This window comes from Lepidochelys kempii, chromosome 4, assembly GCF_965140285.1.
Source record: "Lepidochelys kempii isolate rLepKem1 chromosome 4, rLepKem1.hap1, whole genome shotgun sequence".
Taxonomy (NCBI): Eukaryota; Metazoa; Chordata; order Testudines; family Cheloniidae; genus Lepidochelys; species Lepidochelys kempii.
Window position 1 is genome coordinate 30,846,696 of NC_136383.1, and position 12,280 is coordinate 30,858,975.

Below are 12,280 nucleotides of genomic sequence, written 5' to 3' on the forward strand. Positions count from 1 at the left end.
TGGGATCATTGTGGAATGCTTTTGTGTTAATTCAAACAAGTGTTAACATTAACAATTTCAGGAGCACTCAATCAGTTTCAATGACCAAAATGTTGTTTAAAGGTCCTGAAGAACTTCAGAAATTCTCTCTTGACTGAGTGTGGTGATAACAGCACTCATCAGCTATTATGCTTGACTACAACCAAAGTTGAAACAGGTCAAATTTTGGTGGGGGTGAGGGGCCATTTAATCACTGTTCAGTGCCTGATGTCTTTACTGTTACATTAATTTAATTGCGTTTCCTGGTTCTGTATGTAACTTCTGCCAGGTTGAGTCATCAGCCATGAGGGCCGGGTTCAGTATCTAGGAGGTTCCTCTAACAATACAAAACAGAACCGGCTTGACCCGCAATAACTAATCTGGGAAAGTTAAACACCACCCCAGGGTGCCTCTAAGAGGCAATTCTTCCCTTCTTGCAAGGACTGAGTCTGTATGTAACAAAGAAAACTTTTAATAAAAAGGAAAAAGGAAGCCAGCTTTAATTTGAGGAAACACCACAACTATGATTCAAAAGCATATACCATGAGAAAAACACCCACCCCAGAGTATTTAGGGTAGTGTCCTTTGCCTCAGTTTCTCATCTTGCGGTGCGAAAGTCCAACAAACAAAAGTTCCTTTAATATGCCACTCCCCTCCCCCTCCACTGCACCCCATAGTTGCCGTCCTTTGTCAGCGAGAACCCAGAGTTCAGAGGAGCATTCACTTGTGTTCGTCAAGACCTCAGCTGCTGTGGCCACTGCTGCAACTGTCTGACAGCTGCCATTGTTCACTTTGCATTGCTGCCCACCGCTGCCACCATTGCCTGCTGCACTGTCATACTCTCCACTGTGCCTTTACTTCTTTGCTGCACCTGCCTCTCTGCTGCACCCCCTGTGATGCCACATCTTGAGGTCCCACCACTTAACGGAGCTCTCCATGATTTCACCAGTTAGTGGGGAACCTCACTGCTAGAGTGCAGGCTGTACAGTGTCTTTCATTAAAACGTTGTCCCACGCCAGGTCTAAAGCTTGGCTCTCAGACCTAGTTACAAGTGATTTCAGTTCTAATAATCACTAAACAAAAGGAAGGACTCGCAATTGAGTCTAATTAGCTCAGTCATTAAACAATGGAGAAAGAGAGAGTTAAATAGTGTCTAGGATATGTTAGGCATAGCCTACACCACCGGGTAGGAACAGCTGTCCCACCCTCTCTCTCTTTCACTGGGATTTGGCATCCCAACCACCTGATTAGCAAGTGAGATTCAGTTGAGGGTGACCCATTCAATAAGGGCAGAATAAGTACAGTTCTGCTGCCCATTACTCATACAATCAGGATAACATTTCATTACACCAGGAAAACTGATCACTTTAGCAAAGCAGTTCCCTCTGCTGAATTCCTAGGCAGAGTAGCTATGTTTATGCAAATACGGTCTGTTCCTGAAATCTTTTCCCCCAGCTCATCACTAGATGTTGAGGGAGTGGGGCGGGAAAGCTCATTCAGATCCTGCTTACGTGTATATGAACCAAGCCATAAATAAGTTTATTTAACCTTTCTCTGTTTTGTGACTTCTGCTTATGTTAAAACTACCTGTGCATTATGAGCACATTTCACTTTCCCCATCCTTCTGGTGTGTTCTTTGGAATTTGGATATTTATGGTCATGGGGGAGAGGGGGAGAAGTGGTTGGGAGGGAAAAATTATTATTTGCAGTGTGCTGACACCACAGAGTGTTACACAAATCAAAGTAAAAAGCTTTGAATAGGGGACCCTATACCAAAACAGAAAAAATGTCCCATTCAGGCAGGAGAGTCCACACGCAAGTCAAGGAAACTGTAACATTTATTAAATATGACACATGTAAGATAAAGGTGAAACTTTTAAAAGAGGAACTGCATGTCAAAACACAATAGGTGTCTCACTCCCTGAGCACCATACACTTATTATCATGTGAACCTGTATCCTTACCCTCCCCCTCCCACTCCCCCTGACATGAGGAGAAATGGCTACAGAAAACTGTTTGGGGGTGGGAGGAGGGAACAACTAGGGATGTCTACTGAATAGGGTTACCAACTTTCTAATTTCTGAAAACCGAACACCCTTGCTCCGCCTCTTCTCCTGAGGCTCAGGCCCCCCGCTCAGTCCTCTCCCCCCTCCCTCCCTCCTCTCCTGGGACTCACCTGCTGCCTGCAGAGCCAGGCTGGGAGGAGCTGACGTGGAACCTGCCCACCTGCTCAACTGGGGCACAGCGGAGCTCGGTCCCTGGAGCAAGGGGTTAGGGCAGGGAGGGGTCGGATTGTTCTGAGGCCCAAAGCTGCTCCCTGCCCGGGGTCTCCCGGCCCGAGCCTTGTGAACAGAGCCCATCGACTGCACAGTTTGGACTTTGCGCCACAGCATAGTGTCGCCACAGAGAAGGGCCTAGCAGCCTAACACTGCACACTGGAGGTGCCTGGAGCCACCGGCCCAGCCATGAGCATGCCCCGTGGCCTGTCTGTGAGAAGGCATCTTGCAGACCCCTCACCCCTGGGCTCAGGGCTTTGTCAGTTCAGCTGGGTGGCCGATATTGAAGTGAAAAACAGAACCCCACAGCTCGCATTCTATCAGCCGCGTAGTGAACACTGAGGCCTGACAGAGAGGGAGACCGATCATTCATTCGCGCACAGAGGCATTACATACACACACATGATTTTTGGAGCAATTGTTTGTGCAAAAAAGGCACACTCACAATTATGGCAGTTGCATGTTCAAATAATCAATTTGCATGCTTGTCCATGATAATTGCAATTGAGATATTGCTCTCTCCTCTCCCTCTTTTACAAGTAGAAAGCTACTGTCCTTGCTGTTTAGCTCTGAGCATTGCAGGCTGAGCGATGCAAGCACAGGGCTGATTACTACCTGGAACTCATAAGTGCAGTCAACTGCAACCAGGAACCTTGGGTTCTTTCAGGATGAGGCGTGAGCGGGGTACCCAGACTGCAAGGAGAAGGTGAGGAGCAGCTGCAGCCTGGGAGCAGGACCCAGGGAGGAACGGGGTCACTCAAGCAGTTTGACCCTCTGCGGAGTCTTCAGGGAGAGGCAGCCTGACTTGGAGGGAGTTGCTGCATGCCGATGCTGGGATGGGATGGAGTTGGAGGCTACTGTGGATGACCGGATGCTTCCAGCTTCCCTTTTTGACTGGATGTTCAGGTCAAAAACCGGACACCTGGCAACCCTACTCCTGGACAGGGTTTAGAGGCTGAACTCTTACTGGGCTTCAGGGACTGCCTCAGGCTCATCATTCCCCCATTGCACACTCAGGGGGGTTCCTTTATGAGGGCATTCAGGTGCTGATGGAGGGGTGTTTGTATAAAGAGTCATGCAGGCTCCTCCCAGTCACTCCGGGGGGTTGGGTCATCCACATCAGCACCCTAGACTGCAGCTGGAGGAGGTGGTGATGCCAGTTCCCACAGAGGAGCAGTGTTCATGGCAGCATGCAGGCTTCGAATTCTTTCAGCCACCAGTTGTATGAGTGGCCATCAGGGCATGCTCCCATTTTTGGGGGGCAAGCACTCATTCCCAGTGGCGTGCATCATGCTCCAGGAACTGGTTCATCAGTATCTCTTCCTGCTAAAGAGACCGATCCTCCTGTGCTCTGAGGAACTGAAACTGCTTCTGGTTCCTAGTCTCCATATCAATGAGCAGGTTCTCCAGGATCCTTCTCCCTCTGCCTCTGCTGTCTTTGGGGTGCTGCTCCTGGCCTCTTGGTGGAATTGTTCCCCTCTCTACAGCCAAAGGTCCTTCAGATTCAAAGACAAGGATAGCAATTTATTTTCAATTTTTTGGACAAAGCTAAAAATCCCCCACACATAATTTTGCTGTTGAAGGCCACATTATCAATACTTTTGAGCATTTTAGGAATGCACTTATTAGACTATCTTTGCTTCTCAGACAACTTTTGCAGTCCCCCAGGAGCAGAGGCTAATAATGGTAAGACACATATAGCAATACTTTTAAAAAAATATAATTCTTAGTGTCTCAAGTGGGAAGTTGGGATGGGGTTCAAGTCCTTCAAGGGACTACATTACCAACTGCCAATTTCTTCTTTAAAGGCTGGCCAGCATTTGGAGAACAAAGTAGTTTTCAAGGTACCAGAATGGAAAAAAGAGATGTGGCTTTCCAGTCCCATGGAGATGATTCGTCAATCAATGCCAGAGAGATGTTTCTGTTAATGATTAACCCTCTACGTATTGCTGAATGGATGGTTTTGGTCAGCTATGAAGGTGAACCACATTTGCATTGCCGCTGAACCTCAGGAACCAGCTGGAATTTCTGCTACCCCAGAAATTTGCTGAAATATGCATATGCGCGTGGGCGGGAATTTGACAGGAAATTGATTATATTCCATGCTAGCAGATGGAGTTTCCATGAAAGGAGAGAAGCAAACCACTATGAACATTCACCCATCCCCAACTGCCCCTTCATCACCAGAAAATCTGGCCCCTGTGTCCAGCGAACAGTAGTGAAAGAGGCAGGGAAGGAAAGAGACACACCACAACTTTATTTTGTCCCTGAACTTTGTGATCGACACTGCAAGCTACTCACCTTTCCACGGCAAAGGAACACTGCATTGTGTTTGTACAATTGCTGAAGCAGATACTGCACCCACCCCACACCTCTACTGGCTTCTGCAATAGAGCTAGGAGCAGGGAGAAGCCAACAGGGACTGGGAAGGGTTAAAAAACCTGTCAATCTTCAAAGGGAGAAAGAACTGCTATGACATTCCTTGGACAACCAAAGGATTCCCTTTCCCTTCCCATATCTAACCAACCCTGCACCCTCTTAGCCCCCCAGTTTCGTTCAACTTTCATTTGTAAGAGGACAGTAAGACAGGGCATGGAGGGGGAAGTGTTAATTCAGGTAAATCATTCAAAACTTTTTTGTAATCTTCACAGGAGACAAAGACAGCTGTAACTGTGGACAACCATTAGTTTTCAACAACTATCCTATCCCCAACCAGGCATTTTCCAAACCCATCCCTTCTCTTGGTCTGCATGGCCCCAGGACTATCGCTGACAGCACGCTGGCCAAGAAATGCACAGACACAAGGCCACATTGATAGTCTGCTAATAATCTGTTTTATAGCTTCAGGTCAGGAGCTAACGAACAGGAGCAGCAAAGAGGGGAGTTTCATGAGGGAGTTCTCCAGGTGAAGGAGGAGAGACTATGTGACCATTGGGGTGAGTTTGTCTGTTAATTTGTTTGTTTGCTGCATGCAAACTATAGTGTGGTCTCTTCTGGGGGCTGTGTGCTAAGACAAAGGGCCAGCAAGGCTGGGCTGAGAGTTTACTAATGAGGCTCTAGCCTGCCATCCTGCAATCCCTTGACTGGGGTGGGGCTAACTCAGAAGAACAGGAGTTTAAAAAGCCAGGAGCAGCAAACAAGGGAGTTTTGCAAGGGAGTGTGAGAAGCAAATACACCTAACAAACATACTCTAAACTTAGGCCAGTAACCCCACCCCCCAAAAGAACTGCAGGAGTACAAACAAAGCAGGCAGAAGTCCAGCAGCAGAGTGAGGGCTACCCAATTCATTGCACTAAATGCAGCATGTGCAATTATCTGCATTTTGCAATTGTGAACAGGTGGCATGGGACAAGCAGCTCATGGCCCTCTGATAATATAGGCTCTTGAGGCCAGAGTGGCTGAACTGGAGGAGCTAAGGGAGACAGAGGTACAAAAGGAGACTTTAAGGGACACAGTAGAGCAATCCCACCACCAGTCTGCCAGCCTCTATGCTGTTAAAGAGGATGAAAATCTCAGAGAAAGAGAACATCAAGCTGTAGCAGAGGGAAACAATCCCATAGTTTCAGAGTAGCAGCCGTGTTAGTCTGTATCTGCAAAAAGAACAGGAGTACTTGTGGCACCTTAGAGACTAACAAATTTATTAGAGCATAAGCTTTCATGGGCTACAGTCCACTTCATTGGATGCATAGAATGGAACATATAGTAAGAAGATATATATCTATACACATACAGAGAAGGTGGAAGTTGCCATACAAACTGTAAGAGGCTAATTAATTAAGATGAGCTATTATCAGCAGGAGAAAAAAACTTTTGTAGTGATAATCAAGATGGCCCATAGTTGGGACCCGCCTTCCAGATGTCACATGGTATCCTCTCGCACTAAGGATACCTCTCCCAAGGACGGAATCCCATTTACTAGGGAGAGCCAGGCACGAGTAATGGATTTGTGACAATCAGGAGAATCGCATGGTAAATTGTCTGCTGGGTGCAGAGGCTGCATATCTCACAAAACATCTAGACAGACTTATGTGCAGTACTAGAGAGGAGTGGTCATGGTACATGTAGGTACCAGAGACATAAGGAAAGATAGGAGAAAGGTCCTGAAAGCCAAATTTACAGTGTTAAGAGATTAAAGTCCAGGATCTTCATAGTAGCATTTTCTGAAAGGCTTCCAGTTCCTCGCACAGGGTCAGTTAACCAGGCAGAACTGAAGAGTCTTAATGCAGTGAAAGGGCCAGCCAATGGTGTAGGGAACAGGGTTTTAGGTTTATTAGGAACTGAGGAGCCTTTTGGGAAAGGAGAAGCCTATGCAGGAAAGATGTGTTTGTATGTGTATAAAATCATGTTCTGCCAAATACATAATAGTGCTTCATGGGAATTCAGTAAAATGGTTGATTTACAGCCATGTCTTGCTTGGGGACATTCTGGAGTAGAGTGGAGCAGGGGCTGGGTTTAAAAACCAGACATTTAGCACCAGAGCATGAGGGGATATTGGCAGGAAAAGGCAGGGGTGGGTCTATTGTAACTTACTAGCCTTTGGTACTTATTTCTGCCTTGGCTCAGGGTCCTCCCCAGGCTCATCAGTGGGTGCTTGCTCAGCTGTCTCCTCTAGGAGCAAAGTGACATGCTCTTCTTCCTCTGGGACTTCTGGGGTTTCCTCCACAGTCCCTGCTGCCTCCTTACCCTGACCCTCATTGGCATCCCAAAGGATGAGGAGGCTGTCAGGGTTTAGGGGAGGGGGTCATTAGCCACTCCAGGCTCTACACTGGGAACCTTAGATTCACTGTGTCCAGTTTATCATAGAATGGGCATGTATGATGATCCCTCCCAGAGTGACTGTTTTGATCTCCAGTACAGGTGCCTCAGGTGTTTCCAGCACTGGGATGGAGTCCAACAAATGCCCACCTCCTGCAGCCTTTGTGAAGTTTCCCAGTATAGATGAAAGTTCTCGCAGCTCTGGGAGAAATCGTGGAGGACGGGTGTATTCCAACTACACATTGACCACGCCCATGTGTGCTTGGTGAACTAGGCAGCTGCTCTCAGAACATGATCCATGTTCACATGTATTGATCAAAATAGTGCAGCGGAAAACACATTCTCAGTTGGTCAGCACAGTTTGCTACCCCCAGTGACAAGGGGAAGACAGGGACCTTTATAGATTGGATCAGAAAGGGGTTGGAGAACTACTGAAATTTAGCACCTGGTATTGGCCCATAGAATGGGTATGTGACTGCTAGTGTGAGGTGTGTATATACCCACACTCCTCAAGTGTGCTGGCTTACATGCCCTGTATTCACCTTCAGACACAGGTTTCAGGGGTCTAGATGTGGAAAAGAGGGGCGTTATGGCACAACCATGTGCATTGACATGTGTACAGTTGTTAGTGTAGATGTACCTTAATTCACATTCCATTAGGAATAGAGGGCCAAAACTTCCTGGTTAGCATTTCCTAAGTTACAAACACTAGGGTCTAGGGTATATTTTTCTTTTAGCTCATTAAAAGTCATTGGACCTGATCCTGCAAGGGGCTCCACTCATGGAACTCTCACTGAAGTCAATGAATTAGGGAAAAACTGAAGTCCATGGACGGGCCAGATACAAAGCACATGGAGGACTGGCCCAACAGCAATTAAGATCCACTTTAAGATCTATGATCACTCAAATCCTTTTATTCCCCATCCAAAACATTCAGTATATTTGATTCTTGCTGATTTTTATTGAAGAATTATTCCAGATGTAGAAGTTTGGGTTATCTCCAGGCTTTATGCAACCTATTCCACATTTTCCATGTCTGGAATATTACTGAGTTGTTAAGTGTTTAGATCCCTTATTGAAAAATACAGATAGGAGCCACTATCCTCAGTCTTTGTTGGCTGCTTTTCCATCACAAACCAGGGCATCTGATTTGGAACATTATCCCACACAATTTACACTGACAAGCAGTTTGGTGTAACCTTAAAATAGGCAACCTGAGTCCTCCATTCTATGCTTCCTTGTGACTCTACAGGAAAACTCATACAATTTTCTCAAGTTGCTCAATGCATGTTGCTGGAATTGGCATCATCTGGAATAAATAATGTCACTGAGGAGCTGTAATCATTTTGTAACACTTATTCAACCCCAAAAGACCAGGACTTGGTAAACTCCATCCACCTCATTAACTCTTACGTTTTGGAAAGCTGGGTCCAGTTTGTCCTTGCATCATTGATACAGCGTTTTAAAATCAGCAGGAAAGGGGTTTAGTTTTTTGGTGTTTTATTACTTTTTTAAGCCATTATACTCAATATGTCAGAATGATTTGATAGTGGTGAGTAAGAGTTCCAGAGATCTGCAAAAAATATGGGAGAACAGCCATATGGTCCCCCTGTGTAAGATCAGAATGGGAGGCCACTGCCCATTTGTAAGGATTTTAGCCAGAGAGTGAGAGCGGAAAAAAAGTCACCTTGAAATGTATATCTAATCCAAATTCTTTGAGTCAGAATCAACTCTGGTCCGTTATACTTCAGGAAGATGATCTTCAAAAAGAAGAACTTTGGATGGGTGCTCTTTTATGGTCAAGTAATAAACATCTCAGTAAATACATCTTTATCTTTTTGCAATTCAGAATTACATCAGTATTTCCAAAAAGTTGTTAATTTCACTTGTTCCTGAGATAAATAGTTCCTGTTAGCCTTTAACACCCTGGTCAGTCTTCAGTTACGTGAGGTGCCAAAAGCTATGTGGATAGGTCTGGGATAAATTTACCTCTGTAATTCATTAGTCCTGCTACTGCCTGTGTAAGGCACTTATTGCTAGTTTTTCCATAAGGCTCTCAAAGTTATGGCCCCCTGGTAGGTAGCACCCACTGTAAAGAAAAGGATGTCAGCGCCAGGCAGTTAAGGACACTGAGAAGCTCCTCTAGTTAAGCTTGAGAGCAGCTATAGAAAAGGTTCTGAATCACTGTATAGTCATGAATGTGACACCACAGAGGAGCCTGCAGCAAGGAGCAGCATTTCTGTTGTATGCTTCTTTACACAGAAAAAGCCTTCTGAAGAGACAGTTTGTCTACAGAGGAAAAGCAGAATTAATCACTCAGTTTCATTACTGGGAGGGGGAAAAAGAAAATTAAGGTACAGCCAAAGTGTCCCAGTCACAGTAAAATAGCCCCATGGGAATGTCCCAGTCACAGTTAAATTGCCCCCCTGCGGTCCCCTGAAAAAGCACCAACATTGTATATCGCTGACACCTATATAGGCATATGCATGGGAAAGTATTTTGGGAGGGGTTGAAGGTGTGAGTGTGGAGCGAAAGATTCCTTTGCAGGTTGCGAGAGGCCAAAGGGGGAGGAAGGAAGAAAGGAACGGGTTAACTCGACAATCCAGCTAGGTCCTAAAATAAGAAGCTGACTCCAGCCGCCCAAGGCCATCGCACCCAAGCAAACTTTCTGATGCCAAAAAAGACGGGGCCTGAATTCCAACCCCAACCAGCCGTGAGAATAGAGCAGCAAACTAAACAAAACGGCCGGGGATTGCAAAAATTAGTGAGACGGTGAAGGCCAGCGAGGGGGAAAACAGTTTTGCGTCCCTGAAGCTGGTGTGTTTTGGGAAAGCTGAGGAAGCCACGGAAGGCTGGTTCAGACTGGTACAAAGAGCACAGGGTACAGAGGTCCCTGAACAAAACGCCACACACAAATCCCAAGACTTAAAACCCTCCTGAAAGCTAAAGCAAGTCGGAGATGAACAGCAGACCCTGGACGGCCTGTGCACAGGACAGAATTCTTGTCCACCCTTCCCCCTCTTCTTCTTACTTTACACCCAGGCTTGGCCAGCCTCGGGTCGTGCGTGTGTGAGTATGAAAGTGGATTAGGGCTGGGGCACTAACGCTTCTTTCCTTCCTCTGAATGACGTGGTGAGCACCCCGCTTTAAAACTTAGTCACTTGGTGTGCTCCTTCATCTCCCCCCGTAAAGATCCTGTGGCCTCAGCCTGATCGCCTGACGCCCCAGGCAGATTGATAACATAAATCTGTCACAGTTTTGGTGAAAATGCGGGGGGTGGGGGAAGGGGGGAAAGAGCGACCGGCCCTGCAGAGTGCACCAACTGGTCTTCCCTTGGTATTTCATGTTTGCTCTGACCAGCACGGTTGGTATTTCATGTTGAGGATTTTATGATTAAAGGTGTGCCCCACCCTCAGCCGTAGCATGACTGAGCAGAAGAGAATTTAGAGTTTTTCGCTCTGCCCTGCCGGGGGGGGGGGGCGGGGGGGTTGGTATTTGGTGTATGAACCCTTTGCGGTAGAGGCCGAGTAATACAGAGGGAGGCTTAGCGTCCCTCCCTCTGGCCCACACTCACCGTTGTTATTTTATCAATAAAGCTTTAAAACTTAGTCACTTTGTGTGATCTTTCATCTCCCCCTCCTAAAGATCCTGCAGCAGAAAGTAAGTGTTTGTATTTCACTCTTCTGAGAATTTGCTTTTTGTAATTTTTGCAATAAATATTGTTTTGGATGCTGAATTTAACTAGTTAAATATTTTTTCTGGACCTCTGAAATGTGTGGGGCTTCATCGTTTACGCAAACTGGGAAGTTCTAGAAAAAAGGCTAGATTTTACTTCGCATCAAAAACTCTTGAAAAGATGGAAATAGGGAGTTCATATGTTGGGCTAAATTCTCTCATGAGACATGTATTTATATTGCAATAGTAGCCAAGACTTGAAGATTTTTTTTGGTGAGAATGAACTCTCTGCCTAAGAACATACACAGAAATATAAGTAACTAGAAAAATGGATGCAGGATTTCTGACATTTTTTTTAAAAAAAGTATTAAGGTCATGAGACAATAAGTGGCACCAAATATTGAGAAGACTTAAAATCCAACTAGATAAAATATTCCCACTAAGTACATATTACACCATTGGCAACAAGCAAATAAAAGAAATTCAACCACCACCCTAAACCTCTGGGATAAGCATTACATATAATTAATAGTAAAGCCTATATTTTTCTCTGTTCATGAGTTATGCATTTCTCTCACTTTGCTGCTCCAGTGCAGAAGTACAAAATAAAATAATAAACTCCGAAATGTAATACAGAAAGCAAAAAAGTTTAATTGAGCTTCATAAAGAAGTTTTCTCTGAGATTACATATAACAAGAACTTAAAGTTACAATGCTTCTGTGATCACTAGTTGACAGAAAAAGTATTGAGTACAGTTTTAAAATATTTCATTTACTTCCATAGTTCTAATCATTACTTTTATCCTGCAAACCATGGAATTAAAAACTACCAGACTGCTTAAATAGTGTATGAAAAAAATTTGCATCGATGTAACAGCTGCAGAGTTCATAGGACAGAGGCATAAAAATAATATTAAAAAAGACAAGAGTTAAAAATCCTACTGCAAGAGTATAGACTGTAATAAAAGAGAAGACATTAAAACCAGCAGTTTGTTAGGTGCCAATACATAATAGAACCCATAAGACAAGCAACGAATGATGCTAAGTTCGAGAGAAAGAGTCTGTTTCCAGGGAAGAACTTCCTGACAGACACCACAACAAAGCAGCATGAATGGTGACTGTGTGGTCCCCTTCTTGGTAATAAATCAAGCGTCAAAGATTGATCTGCAGTTAATAAGAGGCCTAAGCCTTCTCCAAGGATTTGTAGTACTCTGTCAGCACAGTCCAGGCTTTGGGAGCCATGAAACCTTCAGGAGGGTTTTGTCCTTCCCGAGCCAACTTGCGCATGCGGGTTCCTGATATAAACTCAAAGTCTTCATGGCTAAAAAAGTAAATAAAAAGAGAATGTAAATTGAAAAGATGGAAGTTATAGCTGAGACTGATCTTACCTCCTCCTTTTTTTGACAATGACTTTATACTACTTTGAGAACACAACTGTGGTTTCAGACATGCTGCTAATGAAGAGTACCAGAAAATCCTGAAAGTATATACACCCTATAGAATATATATATATATATATATATATATATATATATATATTCTTAAGATAAATTAGGG

General features: G+C 44.9%; 1 protein-coding gene across 3 annotated transcripts in view; it reads right to left on the reverse strand.

Annotated features, from left to right (window-relative positions):
• Positions 1–11,352: 11,352 nt before the first annotated feature.
• PAPSS1 (3'-phosphoadenosine 5'-phosphosulfate synthase 1) overlaps positions 11,353–12,280 on the reverse strand; it is a 74,443-nt gene continuing 73,515 nt past the window's right edge. For 2 of the 3 annotated variants that reach the window (XM_073340852.2, XM_073340853.2), the window contains exon 12: positions 11,353–12,044. In XM_073340852.2, coding sequence (XP_073196953.1) covers positions 11,906–12,044 — 139 coding nt within the window. In that variant the 3' untranslated portion in view covers positions 11,353–11,905. The remainder of the gene's footprint in view (positions 12,045–12,280) is intronic. The other variant, XM_073340855.2, reaches the window with a different exon arrangement.